At 31.2% G+C, this 21820-nt stretch overlaps 2 protein-coding genes across 9 annotated transcripts in view; one reads left to right on the forward strand and one right to left on the reverse strand.

The window, feature by feature from the left end:
* Positions 1–15688, forward strand: LOC113515459 (putative sodium-dependent multivitamin transporter). 4 transcript variants are annotated; one of them, XM_052893275.1, is made up of 11 exons: positions 1–500; positions 699–783; positions 3125–3247; positions 3446–4008; positions 4312–4408; positions 5307–5471; positions 5950–6107; positions 7556–7760; positions 9211–9405; positions 9813–9980; positions 12343–15688. In XM_052893275.1, exons 3-11 carry the CDS (start codon positions 3131–3133, stop codon positions 12376–12378), a joined length of 1704 nt encoding a protein of 567 aa, XP_052749235.1. In that variant the 5' UTR covers positions 1–500; positions 699–783; positions 3125–3130; the 3' UTR covers positions 12379–15688. The 4 variants fall into 4 exon arrangements, with proteins under 4 accessions (XP_052749235.1, XP_052749236.1, XP_052749237.1 ...); XM_052893277.1 differs by lacking the exon at positions 699–783 and adding an exon at positions 11838–11909 and having other exon boundaries at positions 2–500; XM_052893276.1 differs by lacking the exon at positions 699–783 and having other exon boundaries at positions 1–171.
* LOC113515549 (centrosomal protein of 290 kDa-like) overlaps positions 15526–21820 on the reverse strand; it is a 20071-nt gene continuing 13776 nt past the window's right edge. For 4 of the 5 annotated variants that reach the window (XM_031910602.2, XM_052893272.1, XM_031910604.2 and 1 more), the window contains exons 26-32: positions 21656–21810; positions 21023–21216; positions 20549–20709; positions 19560–19687; positions 16781–16875; positions 16082–16219; positions 15526–15761 (exon numbers count right to left, since the gene is read on the reverse strand). In XM_031910602.2, coding sequence (XP_031766462.2) covers positions 15696–15761; positions 16082–16219; positions 16781–16875; positions 19560–19687; positions 20549–20709; positions 21023–21216; positions 21656–21810 — 937 coding nt within the window. In that variant the 3' untranslated portion in view covers positions 15526–15695. The remainder of the gene's footprint in view (positions 15762–16081; positions 16220–16780; positions 16876–19559; positions 19688–20548; positions 20710–21022; positions 21217–21655; positions 21811–21820) is intronic. The other variant, XR_004223999.2, reaches the window with a different exon arrangement.

Here is a 21820-nt window from a genome sequence, read left to right on the forward strand (position 1 = left end):
AACTTGAGATAAATGATAACGCGGTAATGGAACCAAACGTTGCTTTGATAACATTGCGTCACATTTGACACAAAAATAAAGCGCTTGAAGCGACGTAAGGAACTAACGACACCACTTGTACGAGCACGCTGTCAAAACATAACCTCTGAAAGAGTTTAGTGAAACAGTTAGGTAATAATACATATTATATCCAGCAAAAAATTACCGGTTTTGATTTTGCTAAAACTTATAACGAACTCTGTATTAAACTTTATTTCATAAATATTGCGTGTGAAGTGTAGACGTGCTCGTTTTGATTTTGCCTGTATTTCTCAATCGTGGCATGTGAGAATATATTTAGGGTTACCAAGGTTAAATAGTAGACATTGCTAGTGTTCACAATAATAATTAATATAGTGATGTATCCACGATGTAGGAGACGATAATATTTGTACATATTACGGTATATATGGATAATACAGTACAAATATAAGTTTTGTGATTTAAAAGATTATACGACGGTAAGTTTACACAATTTTTTTTTCTAGATTTATCATAATGATGAAATAGATAGAAATAATGTTTTTAACGAATTGAATTTTGTAATTAAGTACAAAGTTATATGCCACTTCAAGTTAGTAATTCTATCTATATGAACTATTTATTTATTATTCATGAAAATTGTACATAATCTATCTGTTGTTACTTTGACATTTTAGTAGGATGGCGCGAAAAATTAAAATTTACACATAGAAAATAACTAGCTGGGTTTATTTTGGATTTTTCGCATAATATCATATAACGGTAGGTGCTTATTTCTTATTTATTTATACTTAAAAGTAATTAATATGTAACTACAGTTAAACGACAGATTTACTATCGTATTTAATTTTACTATATAATTTTTTTCTATTATTATAAAGACAAACATTTTTGGTGGCATGGAAGTTTATTATTCTTTCACGTAATAAGTATTGAACGAATTTGAATGAGAAAAACCTAATGTAACCTATGTGTGAACTATGCGTAGGTTATATCCTAATTTAGCAAACAGGATACTTTATGTACTAATACACGCGGGCGAAACTTACAAGTCCTGTAATATTTTGAGTGCTTGTAGAATTTCTTAAGTAACTTATTATTTGATTCCTAAATAATTGCATCTTTTTTGAAGGGGAACAATAAGGAGTTTTCATACATATAAATACATACATATCTGAAACAATACAGTAGTATTCATGCATTCTTTAATTTGTGAAAATTCTATAAGAACTTCCACTGAAGAATCTACCATAAGAATAAATGACTACTACCAATGTAGATTGAGAAAAACGTTGAAATTAATTAATAGAAGCAAGTAGATATGTGCCGTCACATTTGGCCTTTTATTAAGCAATTTATAAAAGAAGTAGGTTTCATTCGCTTGTATATTTTGTGTATATTTTTCTTATATCTTTTTGTAATCGTTTATTCCCATGTTGGTATTATAACTATATTAAATTTGTCTTATTAAACTATTTTTTTTAGAGTAAAAGTTATTGTCATATTTATTTGTCTGTCTGTTAAAGTTACGTATAAAACTACATATATGTTACAGAAAGTTATTGAAAAATGAAATGTGTAACCTATAAAGGAGTACAAATAAATGAGTTGAACTTGTTTAGATATTTATTGGAGTAAATCTATTATACTAATTTACATTAACTGGATTCATTCTACATTTAAACAGGCATTTGCTACCTAGTTATCTTAATAAGTTAAATTTAATCGAGTTTATTGCTTTTGATTAATGTTTAGACTATTTATGCAGAGTAATAGGACATTGACAAACAAAAGTGCTATTCATTGGATCCACCTTTTAGTATATCCTGTTAATTGATAATAATTTGTAATAACAGCGAATTAGTTTTTTCTTACCAACCGTTGTACCTAATATTAGTACTTATTCTATGATACATTGCGTATAATTTTAATTAACAATTTAAGCACTTTTAAGTAATTTATTACAAATACTTTTGAAACATTCTTGGTTACCTACATAGGTATGATAATTTATCAGTTTATATCTTATACTAATGTTTCATCAACTTTTTATACTGCATTTCGAAAATATCTTTTGCCTAAATTTCTATAATTTAAAATTTATTAATATACAGCTATTAATATTAAACGCCAAAAACACTTTATTTGCAAATAATATAACATTTCATTTATGATACACATAAACATAAAAGAAATTTATATGAAAATTATGAGTGTAAAAAAGGGACCAAGAATAGACCCTTAAAGTACAAGAATACTTTAAGATTCATGATTTTGTCTGAGAACCATGAACTTTTTAAAATAACGAACGTAAAAAAAGAATTTTAGATATGTGAAATATCTTAATTATTTAATAAATATTATTAAAATTAATTTGTTTTAAAAAAATATGTACTTCTAAATTGTATAGCTAGCTAAATATTAGATACGCTTTCTTAGGTAATTGAGCACGCTATATTCAGAAAGCCAATAAAGTCAGTAACCTTGTTACTTATTGTTCACAAGGCAATACTTATTCAAAGATAGGTAGCTATTGTTGTGATTCTGTTTGTGGTACAATTGTAATACTTAAACTAATTCGTAATGAACTAAGATTACTCTTATATAGAAATAATAATAATATAGCAAAGGAAGTAAATAAAAATCTAGAATGTTTCAGAATAAATGAGTTGTTATAAATAAACAGTCGATTGAAATTTTAAGGAAATATCCCTGGATAGGAACTATATGTGGATAAAGTAAACCAAGGATTTCTATCTATTATTGTCAAAATTGTTAGAAGTACATTATAGAGTGTAAAGTTTCTAGTAGTAGTTAAATATGACGTTTAAAAATTTTCAAATGTTAACTTTTTAACATTTAAAAACTTTAAACCTTGAACATGATTTAAGCAGTAATTTTAAATATATCTACTATACCTAAAATAAATTATTAATGTATCTTATTAATTGTTTTTGCTGCTGCTAGTAGAAAACTATATTAAATTTCTTTTACATGTATCTTTTGTATACTTTCTATTATTAGGTATGTGTTAAATAAAATTGAAACAACTTATGTAAATTTTTATTTATTTCGAGATTAAAATTATATGATTCTTTAACAGGTCAAGATGGCGCAAGCAATATTCGGAGTATGGGACTATGTTATTATGGTAGCAACAATGATTGCTTCTGTCGCTATCGGAGTTTATTTTCGATTCAGTGGAGGCAAACAGAAAACGAATGAGGTGCAGTGCAGGCAATCTCTAATATTTCCTACAGATATTGACTTTTTAAATATTTTTTTTTAATATAATGTTCCATGAATATTTAGTTCTTCTTTTATTTACTTTTTTTTTACCAATTCATTAATATTCATATGACAAAAATATATTCTGATACTGCTAAAAACCTTTAAATTTTAAAACTTATTATTTTGTTCGCAGGAATACCTCCTGGCTGATCGGAATATGTCTATAATTCCCGTTGCTGTGTCTCTGATGGCTTCCTTTATGTCCGCGATTACGCTGCTAGGCCTATCATCAGAGAATTATTATTACGGAATGCAGTTTGTGGTCATTAATATATCATACGGTCTAGCCACACCAATAATTAGTAAATTTTATCTTCCCGTATTCTTTGGATTACAGAAGACGAGTACGTATGAGTACTTAGAACTTCGATTCGGTCCAAAAATAAGAATGCTCGCATCATTGACATACACATTACAAATGGTGCTGTACAATGGAATAGTATTATATGCTCCTGCTATAGTTTTAGAATCCGTGACTGGTCTGGACAGACTGATATCTATATTAGTTGTAGGTTTAGTATGCACTTTTTACTCAACTTTAGGAGGCATGAAAGCAGTGTTATTCACAGATTTACTACAATCTTTCTTAATGTTTGGAGCTGTATTTAGCGTGGTAGTATTCAGTTCAGTTCAGCTTGGAGGATTTGATCAAATATTTATAAAAGCAAAAGAGGGAGGACGTTTGGATTTTAATCAGTAAGTTTCTAGTATGTATTTTCTCATCTATATTTAACTATACTTTTAAATAAATAATATCATCAACATCTTTCTTCTATTTTATTCCCTCTATCTTCGTTTTATGGATTTGTAGTCATCTCAGTATTTACTCTTTTTTGATAATGATATTATCTTCCAATTTATTTTCGTCTCCATTTTATATCTTCTTCTTTTTCTTATTTCTTACATTCATCCAGTTCGATAGTTTAGTAGAAATAATATTATCTCAAAAGAATTTTAATGATTTTATGTCGATTTTTTCTAACTAAAAGTTATATTTAGTTTCAGCATTGATCCAACTGAAAGACATACATGGTGGTCACTTGTAATTGGTGGTCTATTTACTTACATGTCTCTTTATGCGGTTAATCATACACAGGTATAGTTTATAGTTATTTTATAGATATAGTTCTCATGGTCTCTTTGTAAGAATCTCTGTTATTGATATCCTTTAAATGATTATCTGTTTATTTTACTATCTTTGGTTTTTAACCAATGCGTTCAAGGAATGTACGGAGTTGCACCCCTAGGGGAGGTCCACGTCCAATAGTACATACTTACGCTCATGGAATTTAGCCAAGCAAAAATTGTTAGAAATGAAAGAAAATAACGCAGTGTTCCGTATTTTCTATCCACGTGTAGAATAAACTACATAACTGTACCTACCAAATCAAATATAACCGTATCTATATATAAATGTGTAGGAGCTGTTAATGGACTTTGGTCGCCAAAATATGCTAGAAGGCGTCCACATAAATTAATAGGTACAATTAAGCATTCATCGTCTACATTTTTTTCGGATGTTTTAATATAATGTCTCAGCGCAGTAGGCAGTAGACTTTTTGGAAACGAGATGTCAACGTTTCCATTCTATTTATATCCGGAGTTTTACTAAATTCTTTATAATATTCATAAAATATTATCTCTTATCTCTTTAACGTGAACAGTAAAAAAAATTCTCTAACTACCCCAATAGAGTTTACAGCCAAGACATTATTTATCTTACACTATAATTACCTATTCTGTTTTTACCAATCTTGAATTTTGATTAGGTGTCAATTATTTGTGTTATCCATTTATATAGCTTTGTACATTTTTGATTGGCAAGTTTAATTTTTATTCTCAGTAACAATGTGAAGGACTATTATTTTCTATATATATTGACTCTTATTATTTTCTATTTCTAAATCTTTGGTGAAGGACGACTAATCAATTCAGTTCAGCATTTAACTACTAAGTGGAAGAGAATAATAATATAAAATATTTTTTTTTATAAGGTTCAACGTCTACTGACAGTAAGTACATTAGAGCGATCTCAGAAGTGCTTATGGTGGAGCTGGCCTGTCCTTTCGTTACTAAGTATTGTATCATGCATCGGTAGTATAGGAATTTATGCAGTTTACAAGGACTGTGATCCCCTAATGAATCACAAAATTGATACGGTTAGTATTCTTTAAATATATATTTGTAATATAAAAATAATAAATTAATAAGTAAGAGGAGAAGGTATACTGCAAACTATTCTAAAAAACAATAAAAAATGATAAAAACCTTCTGCAGATCCTTGCATTCCTTCTGGAATTCTATAGACACATTAGTAAATTAATATCGAGTCAAAATTGTATTTTATGGTATCACACTACATTTAAAAACTTTAAGATTGTATTCAGATGGATATTAGTTTGCCATCACTACGCTGGTCTGGAGGACTGTGTTGTATTTTGAGTTTATTGTTGCCTCTTACTATCTCTTGGAAATGAATGGAAATGGTGACACAATATATTTACTTAGTTACTTTATGAATAACAAATAACCAAAAAGAGACCGTTGCGGTTATTTAAATGAAATTCTCATATATTAAAAATACGATGTGTAAAACTATTATATAAGCATTGACAGTATTATATTGTTTTATTTCAGATTGACCAACTGATGCCTTATTATGTGATGGATGCCATGCGGGATGTACCTGGCTTGGCTGGCTTATTCGTGGCAGGCATCTTCAGCGCTTCCCTGTCTACTATATCGGCAGCTTGCAACGCGCTAGCCGCTGTCACGCTTACAGACTACGTCGGTAGGTGAGTTCTTTATTATTAAATTTATATGTATTTCAGACAACTGTTTCAACATTATCTTCAAAATCATACTTCTACTTAATTATTAATAATATTTCTTTAGGTATTCTTATTGATAATGAATAAGAAATGAATTAACATTACACTTGATGAAAAGTTTTGTAATTTGTGGTATAATCCACTTTTGAAAATCATAATAATGTAACTTCTGATGCCTTGTTATTCCTAATTACGATTGAGTATTGAGTATGTGACTGAATAGGTTCTAACGTGTCAAAGGTTGCACTTTTAAAATCGAAACACATCAATATCCATACTTTTGCTTTATGGCAGAAATAGATAGCACTTAAGCACGTCTCACAAAATGGTACCATTTCATGTACCATCATGTCGCTATAACAGATTAAGTTTGAATAATGATTAATATAAAAAAAAATACTAGAAAATGTGAACGAATTTATAGTAGGTATGTGAAGATTATATATATAGCCAGTTATTTTAAGAATCTCATTGGCACTTCCTAGTTCTTTGTTTACTACTTTTCTACGCATTAAAAAATAAACTTTTATACAAAAAATTACTTCAGTATCAGTATATATTTCATTCGTGGACGCCTTGATAAATATCAAATGAATGTTTTGACCTACGCATTAATTGGCAATTATTATTAAATTTATTTGATTTAAAATTGATGTGTATGTGTTTACGAATAAAAAAAAAAATATATATATATTATCCTATTTCTATTTGTTCGCCAGTGACCAAGTACAAGCTGTTTAGCTTGGAACTAGGTGGCGCTGTATAATAATTAGTCCAAAGGTATTTATTTATTATCGAGGTAATTACTTATACAGTACCGACATAATATGACGTAAAACTTCTACAGATTTTGTAACGAGTGTCCTATCAGCGAAACCGAATATTTGCATCAAAACAACATGAGTTGAAAAACGTCAAAAAATGATCAGCTATTGTGTTAGTATCGATAATCTTGATTTTTGCCGTTTTAAAATTTCTGGAATACGAAATTTCTGCCCTAATAATCTATAGCTAGGTAGATTCTTACTGGGTAGATTTACGTACTGCTAATGATTTCGATTTCACACTGTAAACTCTAATAATGTACATAAGTAATGTATTGCCGTGTGATCCCGGTATAGAATAGGCCACACTTTTTCCCGTATGTGTAATTAGAGGTGACTAAGGGAACTTAATGGTCGAGGGATGGGCAGCAGCGTCATCTGGCAGATGACAATCAGATGGCAGCATCTCTCTTAAAACATCACCAAAGCCTAACTGCAGTTGCCAACCCTCCTGCCAAGCGTGGCAACTACTGCCAAAACCCCCAATTTGAAGGAAATCTATGTCCAGCAATGGACAATAGATGGCTCATGATGATGAAGATGATAAGTAACAATAAATAACGTAACTCTTGTTTTAAAAAATTCAAGGTGGTGTAATATCCGCGACTCGTACATGCCATGGTTGACAAAACTAGCGGCGTGCGGATATGGTTTTGTATTCCTCGCGTTGGCATTTCTCGCCGAGCACCTGGGTGGTGTGCTGCAGGCTGCCTTCACCATCTTCGGCGCAGTAGGTGGACCATTATTGGGGATGTTCACACTTGGCATGTTCACCACTTTCGCTACAGAGAGGGTTAGTCCTTTTCTATACTTGGAATATGTGCATTTTTATTTGAAATTATTACACGGCACGTTATCAAACTATATCCTTTCTAATATTATAAATGATAAACTAAGTTTGTTTGTTTCTTTGTTATCATAAAGCATCTTAATGGCTTGACTAATTGCTATAGATATTTGGTTTACACGTACTATATGGATTGGAGAAGGATATAGACTACTTTTTGTCCCGGTCAGTAAATATATACCGGTCACGTGGTCGCGTGCAAAAGCTAGTAGTTTATAAAATATGTTCTTTGATGGCATGTCGTGTCATTCAGAATGCAATGTCAATAAGCAAAATAATTGTCACAACACATTTTTTTTTCTGCACAAACCAATTAAAATGTTAGTACAATAAAAATTGTATTATGTCAACTTAAATTTTAGATAGTTACAGCAATAATTAAGCGAAGGCTCTATGGAAAAAGGATTCCGTTCATCGAGGTAAATAGTCAGAGCATGAACTTTGAGAATGTTTGTATAAAACCTCGTATTATGTTATCGTGTTAGTAATTAATGTTTATTCCTTGATATATCTTTCATTTTATTTCAATATTATATTATAATCTAAATAGACTGAAATATATATATAAATAGTATTCTTTTGCTGTTATTTTGTCTCTTGTATACACATTTTATAACCCGGTAATAAAAAATGCATAAGAGATAATAATGTACTATAACTGAAGACTGCAAACGATACAGATTCACTAAAGCCGTCATACATTTCACGTAAAAGAAGTCATAGGTCATATACATTAATATGTACAAGCTTGTAGTATTTTGGTATTCTATTATGTAAAAATATGTACATAAATTAATGTCATTTTTGGCCGATTCAGATAAGAGGAGGTTTAACACGCCTGCATTTATTGTATTTTTAAATTTATTTGATTTTTTAATCATATAGGTTAACTCAATTTTTTTTTTATACCTATGATGGCAAACAAGCGTACGGCCCATCTGATGGTAAGCGGTTACCGTAGCCTATGAACGCCTGCAATACCAGGGGTATTACGAGCGCGTTGCCGATCCTGAGGAAACCTCTTTACCCCTTTTTTGAAGAACCTCATTCTGTAGTCTCTTGAGAAAACCTCGGCAGGGAATTCATTCCATAACCTTAGTGTTTGTAGGAGAGAACATTTTCGAAACCGCGTTGTACGCGACCATTTAGGCTATAGGGTATGAGGGTGAACTCCCTCAAGATGGCGAGCCGTACGATGGTAAAAAGTGGCCGTGGGCATATTGAAGAATTCCTTTGAGCAGAATCCGTTGTACAAGTGTTATAACATATAACACGAGAGAGTTAGGCAAAATCTCTCCTAAGACTATTTCTCTTTATATCGTACAAATTTTCTAAGATATAAATAACATTTTTCTGATAAAAAAAAATATTCATAATTTAATTTGTTTCTTTCCAGGGTGTCTCGATAGGCTTGATTAGTGCCATGATGATGACCCTGTGGATGAGTTTTGGAGGACCACGGCCATCTCCTACTAAGCTTCCCCTCAGCACAGAAGGCTGTGGATCGAATGGGACTGTAATATCATTTCCGCCAAGCAACCCGGACGATTATTTTTATTTGTACAGGATATCTTATATGTGGACCAGTCCGGTGAGAAATTTTGAATTTTATCTAATTCAAATTTTTCGTTTTATCATCTCATTATGACTTTGATAAGTAGCTTATGTTGGCATAATTCAATTAACGTGATGGCTAAGATTTGTTTACTCAACAATCTCACTTAGGAAACAAAAAAAAAATACAACATTGCTGTAACTGTTTCGTCAACAGATAGAAATATGGATGTCGCGAGTACATGAAAATTAACATTAAAAACGTATTCCTCCTAAACTACTTGATATTACAAAAACATTTTTTTTGATAATAAACTCTCTCCTATAGTAAAACATTACAATAATAACAAAATATCTGATGTTGTTTAGACGGTTAATTTTTATAATAAATATTTATAATAACTCCTCAGTTTTGTAATAACAACATCTGAATTTGCCATATAGTTCGGTTTCGTGTGGGTGGTGGTGGTGGGCAGCGCGGTGTCGGCGCTGTGGCGGCAGCAGCAGCCGTGGGAGCGCGCGGGCCGGCCGCACCCCGACCCCGCGCTCTTCACGCCGCCCCTCGCCGCACGCCTCAGGGAGAGGGCACGCGCCGACAAAACTGATATTCAGGTAATGTTTTGCCATAGGATTATAAATTAGAACAGGTTAACGATATTTGGAAATGGTATAAGTATCACAAGCATGCGGGTTTATATACATGTGCACTTGTCGTTTAATACGTTTTGGAAAAAAATTGGTTATGTCAGTGCTCAAAGTTAGGGTTGTGCGGTGTATCTAGTATTTTTTTTTATCTTATGCACTTATAAACAATAACATAAAAAAATATTATATTTTTTTTATTACGAATAGTTTTTTTTTGATGGGTAAAAATGGTATGGTAACCCCGTCTGCGCTAACGGGATACGCTGGCGGAGCACCAGTGAAGGATGATAGATGAGAATGAAAACAGGCCAGTTAGCCCGTCATGATGAATTCATCAGAAATTAACCATGATAGTTTCCAGGGAGAACCGCGAAGAGGTCGACCTGGTTAGGTATATTGCTAGCAATGGGATTCTCAGTCTCCATTACTAACAATCCCTTTCCCCCCTATTACGAAAAGTTGTGTGTATAGTTTAGTATATACAGTAGTCGTATTATTTATAGATTATGTTAAAAATGACAGTTGTTAATGTTTTTCATCTTTTCGATGTGACTTGCCTTTATCATTAGGGTATTTACAAATACTCTAATGATAAAGGCAGTTTATTACCGAAGTTTAAAAACTGCGTTAATATATTACGGTTAATTTATAAAATCTTTCTTTGACAACCTTCTCACAATTGGTACGCTTTTATTGGTATGCATGACAAAGCAACTTTTTTCTGTTTCCTTTTATTTACTTTGTGGTATAGTTATTTTAATAATGCATGTTCATTAGATCGCTTACGGGCGTTAGCTTCTGAAACTATTATATTTTAAATTATGGTCGTGGAATGCAGATACTTAGCGGTAAAAGTCACGTATTAAATATCAAGTATAGTTACAATAACGTTTCAGAAACAAACCCTACTAAGGGTAGTTTCTTACTATCTGCACATTTATTTGCGATTGGTTAAAGTTATTTAGAATTTATAAATGAGAATTTAGATGTTAGTTTATTTCTTGTAGAACTATCGTAAATGGCGCCTTTATTACTTATTGATCTCCAAGTAAATATTTAAGTAGCAATTTTAGTATCACTAGATTATAATTTACAAAATAATATTTTATTTCTATATTTAGTACATCACTAAGTAACATCATATATATGATACTATTAGTGATTGTACTGTTGGTTACTTTATTATTATGTATTATTATTGATATCTCTATATTTATTATGTTATGAATAGTTTAATAATGATAACGTAGTCAAACAAAAACTTAATATACATACCGCTACCCGTTTTTTTTTGATGGGTGAAAATGGTATGGTAACCCCGCCTGCGCTAACGGGATACACTGGCAGAGCACCAGTGAAGGGTGATAGATTAGAATGAAAACAGGCCAGTTAGCACATCATGATGAATTCATCAGGAATTAACCATGATAGTTTTCAGGGAGAACCGCGAGGAGGTCGACCTGGTTGGATATATTGCTAGCAATAGTATTCTCAGTCTCCATTACTAACAATCCCTTTCCCCCCTACCGCTACCCGTTCACCATACATAGCTGATATAGAATCAGCTATGTATGGTTAACGGGTAGCGGTAGAATTTTAATACGTGTATTACATTAAAAGTATTTCACTATAAATATCTATCAATTAAATATTATCTATACTCCAATGAGAAGTAATTAAAATTGACACTTTTACGTTAAGTGGCTGTTCATAATAACATTGTTATAGCATAATAATATTATACGATTTATTATTCTATAATTAGAAAGTATATAAATGTTGCTTTTTGTAATGTAGTTCGTAGATACCCATTTATTTTTTTAGATGGACTGGACCTAGGCCAAATTCTATTCCTTGCTTCGGGCTTGCTTTGTAGATTGTACGCTGTTATATCAGGTGGGTGTAATATTTTTCCTATCTACTTTAACTAGTATAAGCAAACGGGTGCACCTTACAGAGCCCATAGTACACACAAGTCAAATAACGGAAACGTGCCTGTGAATGTAATATGACGCTTGTATGTAGTTTGGGGTCTGTAGGGTACTGACAAGAAATTAAATGGTTATTTATACATTTTGTATTGCGCATGTGGGCACTTCTTTAGAAATATATTTAGCTTAGTTGTGTATTTATATATAACGGGATAACTTATGGTTGTCATATCTGTACCTTCGGATAATTCTTCGACTTTAATATCTGAGACTTAATATTATGGCTCGTCTTTATCCTATAATATGGGGTTTATGCAGTTATATTTTCTATTATTTTCTATCAGCTATAAAATAATAATAACTGACAAATATTAAAATTTTTATATATTTATTTACAGTGTGAACTTTTAAAGTGCGACCGAATTCGAGAGTAGAACAATTAACTAAGTACATTTTGTGCAACGACTTATTTTTTAATAAAAAAGTGACATTAACAAAATATAGGATTAACTTATTTATTTTTAATGCATAATGCTTATTGGTGCTAATGAATATATGCTATGAATTAAGTTTAAGGATTTTCATTTATTCTAATTTCACATAAAATATCTATATTTTATGTAAAACATTGTTTTATTTATGAACTTTAATGCTATGTTGAAAGAACCATTTGTACAAATCAAGTTCCTATAATATTTATGTATGTTTATTTCAATAAAATTTAATGAAAATATAAACAAACAATTAATTGATCTGACTATAAGACAGACTGCTGACGTCTAATAGTAGTACAAATCACAATTGATTAACTAATTAAAGGTTTCCATTTGTTACTAATATCATTTCGATAGTATTGCTGTGATAATTTTAACGAACTTCGTCGGTTTTTTATTAAATTCTATTGAAATAATTAATACATACTACCCACAGCTATGCAGGTTAAATCAAAATCGTTAGCCGTAAAAAAAACTGGAAATATACCCATGCTACAGAATATACTAGCACAGATATTTCGTGAATAAAAATTTCAAAAAGATAAAAAATCCTTCATATTAATTTAATAATTGGATATATTTTTTAAAACATAGGAGGCAAACGAGCATACGGCTTACCTGATGGTAAATAATTACCGTATGTGTGACTATATGTGATATCAGAAGGAATGCAGGTATATTGCCCACCTTTTAGGAAGGAATATACTCTTTTCTTGAAGATTTCAATGTTTCAATGTTTGTATGGAAGGCTCAAAGTATGTTTGTCGTTTATTGTTCTTTGGGAAAAGTAATTCAGTTTTAATGGTAGAACACTCCCTTAAAAGATGCTAACGGTTTCAATTTCACCTTGTATAATAAATTATTATATATTATAGAGTATTTTTTATAAAAGACAAATTTTATACACAAAATACAGTTTTATTATATAGGTAGTATATAATGTTATTTGTCAGATGTATAATATGTATAATATCTATTAGATATTATAATAAAATAGTAAATGTAAAACATTTACTATTATACATACATACTTAGTATATAATATATTTTTCAATAAAAATACTTCCATTATAACATCAACAATCATGATAATAAATGAAACTTACAATCGTTTAATTTCAATTCAATACTGGAAATAGCATACATGTTACATTTTTCTAATATTTTTTCGAGGGAAGAAAAATTTTCAATTTAGATCTTTTATGGATTACGATTATAAACAATTAAATACCTCTTAATAAATATAAATGTATAAAAGGTGATGATTGTATGATATTTTTAACAGGAGCAAAACGTAGTTTGTCGCTATAAATTTATATTTTGGATTTATTTTTAAATATGTTGTTTACAAATTTAGAGGTATTTTTCTACTGATGTTCCTTAATTTATTTAATTAAACTAAAATTAATAACAAACTAATATTATGGATAATTTGTGTTATTTTATAATAACTTCAAAATAAACAATTTAATATGTAAGTAATAAATAGTTCACCTATTTATTAATAAGTAAGGTACTTATATTTATTACAATTTTAGAAACAGAGCATTTACCATGAACGTAGGTATGTTTAGTATTTTTAAAAACAAGAAAGCTTATGTTTAACTATATATTAAGATTATATTTTTTTTTATTCAAATAAAACTGAGAAATGTATGTAATATTGTGATATAAATACGTATGCAGCATGTAACGGAATGAGTATAATAAGTTGAAATTCAGTGACAGTATACGTTAAAGTTAACAATTTTGCCAAAAGTATAAATATAGCAATATTAAGATTTCCTTTCATTATTAAGAAGATCTTGAATATAAAAAAATAAGTAAGTAGCAAATGAAAGAATGTTGAAGGCCTACTTTAATCATGTCATCATGCTATACACTCTCAAAATGTACTTTCACTGTACTTAATCTAATATTTATATGTATATTATAACAATTTTGATCAACAATCTTCTTAAAATATTATATTTATATATAATTTATTTCATATTTATATATTTAGGTGAAATATAAAATTTGTATTTTTTTTTCAGCAAATCCCTTTGTCTTAGATGAATGATGTTAAATGATCTCTTGTATTTTCGTAAAAACACTGAATATCAGGAAAATTTATGTTTCTAACTAGAAATTAAATCATATTATTTTTAAAAATAAACAGTACTAGTTACACTTTTATATTTTATCATAGCACAGCAGGATATCGTACAATTTTAGATGTAAATAATAGAAATGTAAATGGTATGTAAATGTATAGAGACGTCTTTAAATTTCAGTACATGTTTAAGTTATCGACATACTGTACACGTTCACGATATCGTGGTCATGTTAAATTTGCATTGAAAATAAAAACCTATTCATGTAATTAAATTTAGAATTTCATTTATAATGGCAACATCGTACGATAGCGTATCGTGTTACGGTAAATTATAAGAATGCCTAATATATTATTACTCTTATTAAATCAATCGAGTATTGTTGAAATCTTTGGCAGCAGAAGGAAATTTATATAAATATATATTTTATACCAGTGTTTTTAATGGTACGCGGACCATTCATAGTTTCTGGAAACAATCAAAATTGTCCGCGATGTCGTCTGAAAAAGATTTAACAAAGAGCAATGAGTCGGCACAACGCAAAAATTGCACTACAATTTGAACAATAAATGTATGTGCTTGGTTAGTTGATTAGAATTATTTTATTTCTTTCCGCTATCAAAAGATTTTTATTGATTTTCCCAAAATAACACCTCATTCATTAAAATAAATGTACGTGTGTTTTATTTATGGAATAAATATCTACATCCCTTTACTGTTTGAGGTCCAAACAGTTGGTGGTTCATGGTAAATCAGAAATTTTGTCTTAGGTCCCTCATTACTAAAAGGTTAAGAACCATTGATATATTCTTAGCACACCTGTCTGAATAACTTATATTATTGTTCCTGAAAATATGCAATTACTTGTACTTATTTATAAAGATAACGGAATGATGGATCAAAATAAAAAATACGTAGGTCAAAATCCATCTAGAACATAGAGCTGCCTTTAGTATTATAACGTAATAGGTATCCAATAAAAATAACGGACTATTTATCAGAGTGTATTTTAATGCCCTTATATTGTAACAAAAAATGTGACCTTAATGTTTATTTTTTATTAAAATTTAAAAAACGTGCAAGTGTTTTATTTTTTAAATCTACATACAGACATACATATTTGTCACGCCGTCGCTTTTAAATCTATATATTAAGTAATATTTATGCAGATAAAAATCCTCCTTTAGGTCTTGTGAGTTCATCTATACGACATCTTAACATTGCATTCTGAAAATAAAAGAAATAGGAATAAAAGAAAATTTGTACTTCTACATAATTTTATAGATGTAAATTGGTTTATTAGGTGTAGAAAGAAATATAATTGCTATAAAAACAAATTTGCTGTTGACTGCATTATTACATAACACCTAAGCCAGTGGCAAATAGGTAACATGTATTTACCTACTTACTACTGGCTTACATTGAGTTGATGGCTGAAGTAGGTGAAAATTTTATTTATGATGTTTTTAGTTTGACCTTTTCAACTTTTAAATAGATTAATTTAATTTTTTTATTTATGTAGCATATTTGTATTTAATAGAACAAACCTCTCTTAGCAGTTCATCTTCTCTTTCAGCCGCTATTTTAAGCATTTCTTTAGATTTCTCCAACAGCAAATCTTTGTCCAATATACTGCGCTTCAAATTTGCAATTTCTATACGAAGTGATTCTAACTGCGTTCGACCCTGGAATATAGTAATCAGTTTATTAGTACTGAGTACCAAAAAGTTATAGAATGGTGCTATCACATGTTTCTCGAATTATTATTAGAGAATGTCATTAAAATAAAGGTCGCTATGTGTTAACTCAATAAAATTTTAATTAATAAATAAAAAAAATCCTTTTCTATTCAATTATATCTATGATTCGGTATAAGTAATAATGTAAGCATTTTACTTTTCAGTTTTCAGGACATAAACTGTTTATAAGACTACACTACTCCTGTTTACCTTCCTATATCATTAATCTAGATATTTAGACCCTAATAGTTTAAAGACTTCGATCGAGTGAGGAACTATTTCACAACAACTTGATATCTATTTATAGTTTCTTAAATCATAACTGTGAAGCATGAAGTAGAATCGAATAGCATGGATACAAAGTTAAGACAATACCCTAATAAATATAATTCAGACCGTAATTACACATCCTGTATGAGTTACATTTTTATAAAATAGAATTTGTCATGTCTTCCTATTCCCTAAAGCATCTGATGTGAAGACAGAAAACTATAAAATAAAACTTACTTTATCCGTAGTACTGCGTACACTACTTGGTCTCGAGTCCGCACGTTTCGAGACGGTGGATGACTTTTGTTCAGCTTGCAGTTTGCTTACTAAACCTTTTGTAATAAAGTAAGTGATCTGTTAGAAACTGAAACATTATAAATTATGACCTACACAATACAAGAAAGAAATACCTATAGCTTCATCTATATTTTGTTATATCATGATATTTTTACTAATTTTATTATTATTAATATGCTGTGTGTCATGTATAGTTAGTTTGAAGGTAGTTGAAATATATTATTAAAACGGTTGTTGCTTGACATCAAGCTCGTTTCAATAAATCGAGCACAAAATATAAATTTAAAATTTAACAAAAATAAATGCAACGTGGGTGTAGAAGAAGTTGTATATTTAGGGCACGTATTTGATATGAACGGTATGCGACCAGACTACAATAAAGTAAAAGCAATAAAGGAGGTGTCAGAACCGAATGATAAGAAAAGTTTATAGGGATTTTTGGGAGCGGTAATTATTTGTCAAAATTTATACCGAATCATTCTGAGAACGCGTTACCGTTAACCAATTTATTGAAAAAGGAAAATGAATGGCGTTGGGAAGATACGGAACAAAAATCATTCTCTGTATTAAAAGAAAGCGTGTGTCGCGCGCCCGTGTTGGCATTGTACGACGTATCGCGGCTGCTAGTGCTGTCAGTGGACGCATCGCGCGACGCGCTCGGAGCCGTGCTGCTGCAGGTCGGCCGATCCGTCGAATACGCTTCGCGTACACTCACCGACGCCCAACGTCGTTACGAGCAAATCGAAAAAGAGATGCTGGCCATAGTTTTGCATGTGAACGATTCTACCTACCACATAATTATGGTAAGGCTAAAATATTGGTGGAAACGAATCATAAACCATTAGAAAGTTTTTTTTTTAAAACCACTGATGTCCTAGCTCGCTTACAACGCAAGTTGTTAAGAATACAAAGTTATGATCTATTAGTTAAGTATAAGCCGAAAGTATATGTATGTTCCTGATGCACTGTCTCGAGCGCCGCTTCCTGAGCTATATAGTGTGCAAGTGGCACAGAATGTACTGTACCAAGTACAAACTTACCAAAAGAATTACAAGTGTTTTGGGCGATAAAGGATGAGTTATATGTCGTCGATTCTGTGGTATTTAAAGATAGTATAATACTGATAACTTCGAGTTTGCGAGCTGAGATGCTGCGGTTCGTGCACGAGGGCCACTTCGGTATAGATCGGTGCAAGCGGCGAGCGAGACAGGTCATATATTGGCCGAATATGTCACGCAAATTTGAGTCATACGGAAAGCGTTGTACCATTTGTTAGGAGAGTTTAAACGCATAAGCAAAGGAACCTATGATTCCAATAGAGATACTCCCTTTACCATGGCCGAAAGTAGGTACTGATTTTTTGAGTACAGAAGAAAATATTATTTGATTGTCGTAGATTATTATTCTAATTATGTTGAAGTATGTAAATTACAAAGTTACGTCATATACAGTCATACAAAATATAAAGGAAGTATTTTCTCGTCATGGCATACCTGAAATATTAATAAGTGACAACGGCACTCAATTTAGTAGTCGCGAGTTCAAATTATTTGCTAGTGATTGGAGTTTTCATTTCAGAGTGACTTCTTCACTCAACTATCCTCAGTCAAAAGGAAAGAGTGAGCGTGTTGTATAAGCAGTTAAGTCACTTTTGAGTAAAGCAATAAAAACAGGAGGAGATTTTTAATTAGCGTTATTGAATTACAGAAATACTCCTAGAGAAGGTTTAAGCTCTCCTGCACAGATGTTAATGAGTCGCAGATTAAAATGTAAACTTCCGACCAGCGTACAAATATTAAAACCAAAACTTGTAAATGAAACAGAATATCATACCTTGGTATATAAGCAAAAGTCCAATAAGGGATACTATGACCGGCATTGTAAAACGCTATGCAAGTTAGAAAAAGGTGGCCAAGTAATGATGGTAAAAACCGTACTAGGGCCACTGTAGTAAGCACAGCTGATATGTCTCGTTCTTATATTATAGAAAATAAAATAGGATCCAAATATCGACGTAATCGTCGTCATTTAATCAAATGTGAACTATTGGCAGTAAAGTTTGAAATAAACAAAAGTGAACCAGCCGTGGTTACTAAGGTTTTAAACCAACAAACATCTGAGACAGAGCCGGGTTCGAACTGGCAACCAAATAGCAGCAGTGGTAGTATGTTCCTTAAACCACCGCTTACGCGAAAGCGTGCCAAACAGTCAAATAATTTAGACAGCATGCATTATTAGTGACCATACTCATATCTCTTTTCATACTACATCTACTATATTTCATTATATTGATTTTTTTTTTAGCAGTAAAGTGTCATAAAGTAGTGCATAAGTAGATACATAATAAAGCATTCCAAACTCGGACTGTTATTACATTTATATGTTTATTTTTTGATAAGGTTTATCTTCATCTATATATTTAATAAAAATAAGTATTCCTATTTACTGTTTATAGATTTGTATTGTAGTAGATAAGTAACTATGTAGTTAAAGTGTATATATTTAAGCAAATAAGTAATAAGTACTCAATTATACATTCTGTTTGGAGATGTAAGCCCTTATGTCTTCTTTTTTATATAAGGAAAGATGTCATGTATAGTTAGTTTTAAGGTAGTTGAATTATATTATCAAAGCAATTGTTGTCTGACATCGATCTGGTTTCATTAAATCGTTACATGCTGTAATGGGATGTTATGATTGTTTCATTAAATGCATTTACCTCTAAGTGTTAATACGGTCTGTTCAAGATCGTTGACTCGACTTTGGTGCGCGGAGGTCGGCGTCGATTCGAGCGCATTTGCTCGCAATGTCAGCTGTACATTTTCCTCTTTCAGCATTTCACAGTAACTGTTGCATACCAATGAAAATTATAACAAAATATTTTAATTTGAAATATTTATATTCTATTATTAAGATAAGCTTTTATAACCATACTGGCTTTTACCTGCAACTTCGTCCGCGCGTCCGAGATATGTTCACTGACCGGGTTAAAAAATAGCTCATATCGTTTCTTATTCTATATAGTATAACTATACCAAATTTCATATTGATTTGTTAAGCCGTTGAGGCATTATGAGGTAATAAATAAACAAACAAACTCACTTTCACATTAATAATGTTAGTCAGGATTGAGAAAGACCCGCTTCTGTATTTTTTAATGCTGTAAAACATTTTATTCAGTATGCGACGTTTTAAAAGCTTTTGCATTGTAGAATAATAACACTAAGTATTAAGTTGCACTTAGCCATAGATTCTAAAGTAAATATTAAAAAATAATGTTAACTTATTGCTGCTTCGAAAAGACATAGGTACTATTTTACATTGTCATATAGTCCCGGCATACAATGGGTACCATTACCGTGGGTGTCGTAAGAGGCGATTAAGTGAACTAAATGGTCGAGGAATGGGCAGCAGCGTCTCTTTTAAAACATCATCAAAGCTTAACTGCGGTTGCCAATCCACCCACCAAACTAACTACTGGCAGAATCCTTCTATATTTTCTATATTATATAAAAAGTCTATGTTCAGCATTGGACAGTTAACGGCTGATATAAAAATAATAGTTTTACATTAAGTACCTAGCAAAAATAGTGCTTATTATAGGTTATGTAACATTGGAATTCAAAGATATAAATTACATTTTTTGGGGTTTATCGATAAATAATATTAGGGGTATATAATACAGGAATAAACTGAATAAAATAATACCTCTTCCAATAATCTAGTTCTGGTTGATGGTCGTTCACCGTTTTCAGCGGGGTACGGATCTGTGATTCTAGCAATGTGGATTCCAATTTAAGGACTTGGCCCTTAAGGGATGTTATCTCTGCTAAGGCCTTTTCGTATTCTGCTACAAGAAACTCATTTCCCTATAAAGTAAGTCACAAACATTTTAATTTTGGTAAATGATCGATTAATTTGAGTTTTTTATGACCATTGTTTAAGTAGGCACATTGTTTTACGGAAGAAGAAGGAAGCGGTTGGCTGAATTGGAAACCAAACTTTTTTAAATTTCCTAATAAAAGTGCCTGGGTTATCTGAGTAATCCAAGTTGTATATGTTCTGTATTAAATTTTTTCTAGTAGGTATATATACATAAATTACAAAAAGATTCTAATTAGAATGAAAGAGCAATAGAAAAGGGAAAAAGATGTGAGAAAAACAGAAGTGGTATATAATAACCTTTTCAGCAACCTCAAGCGCGACGATTCTGCGCTGTTGCGCTTCCACGCGTGCCAATAATGCAGCTGCATTTGGGGTCGCCCCATCTATTCCAATCGCTCCTGGTTCACCAGTACAGGTACACTCGTGGCTTGACTTCATTGACTTTTCCAATACTTCCGATTCTTGCTTCTCTATTGCCAGCAAGCTTTCATCTGAAGGTACAGTTGCTTTTTACATTATTTGCGGCATATTGATACTGGTGATTATCGGTAGATACATAAGTCAATTTAGTAAATACTCATACCAGAGGGAGGCTTTGTACAAAAGTCGATTGCTTGGGTACCTCTGTCCCATTCGTGTTTCTACTGTGAAGCAGTTGTGGTTGCATGGCTGTGTTTCGGTTTGAAGGGTGGGATATGGCGTAAATTTACAGGGTACAGAGGACTAACATCTTAGTCCTCAGGAATGGCAACGCATGGGAGGTATCATGGGCTAAACAGTATACTCTGTTAAGTACGCTCATGTCTATAGGCGACAGTAACCACTTTTCATCAGGTGGACTGTCAGCTTGTTTGCCATTCTAAGTTGTATATAAAAAAATACATTACAGATTTGGTTAAAACAAATTCTAAAATTATGGTTTATACTTACTCTTGACTTCTGATAATCTAGCAAGCAGAATACGTTTCTCCTTTTCTAATCTGTTTACCATAGATTTTGCTAGATTAAGATTTGATTCCAATTTTTTAGCTTCTTGAAACTTTTCCTCATATCGTGATTGCCAACGATCTGCTGCTTGCTGTGCTCTAATAAAAT

Source organism: Galleria mellonella, unplaced genomic scaffold, assembly GCF_026898425.1.
Source record: "Galleria mellonella isolate WM207_F2 unplaced genomic scaffold, CSIRO_AGI_GalMel_v1 utg173, whole genome shotgun sequence".
Classification (NCBI taxonomy): domain Eukaryota; kingdom Metazoa; phylum Arthropoda; class Insecta; order Lepidoptera; family Pyralidae; genus Galleria; species Galleria mellonella.

Excerpts from the sequence above, each read along its gene's own strand:
- LOC113515459 (XM_052893275.1), top strand. The coding sequence starts at position 3,131 with ATGGCGCAAGCAATATTCGGAGTATGGGACTATGTTATTATGGTAGCA. Across the intron at positions 4,009-4,311 it reads GGACGTTTGGATTTTAATCA|TTTCAGCATTGATCCAACTG; the intron begins GTAAGTTTCTAG and ends AGTTATATTTAG. Across the intron at positions 7,761-9,210 it reads CCACTTTCGCTACAGAGAGG|GGTGTCTCGATAGGCTTGAT; the intron begins GTTAGTCCTTTT and ends GTTTCTTTCCAG.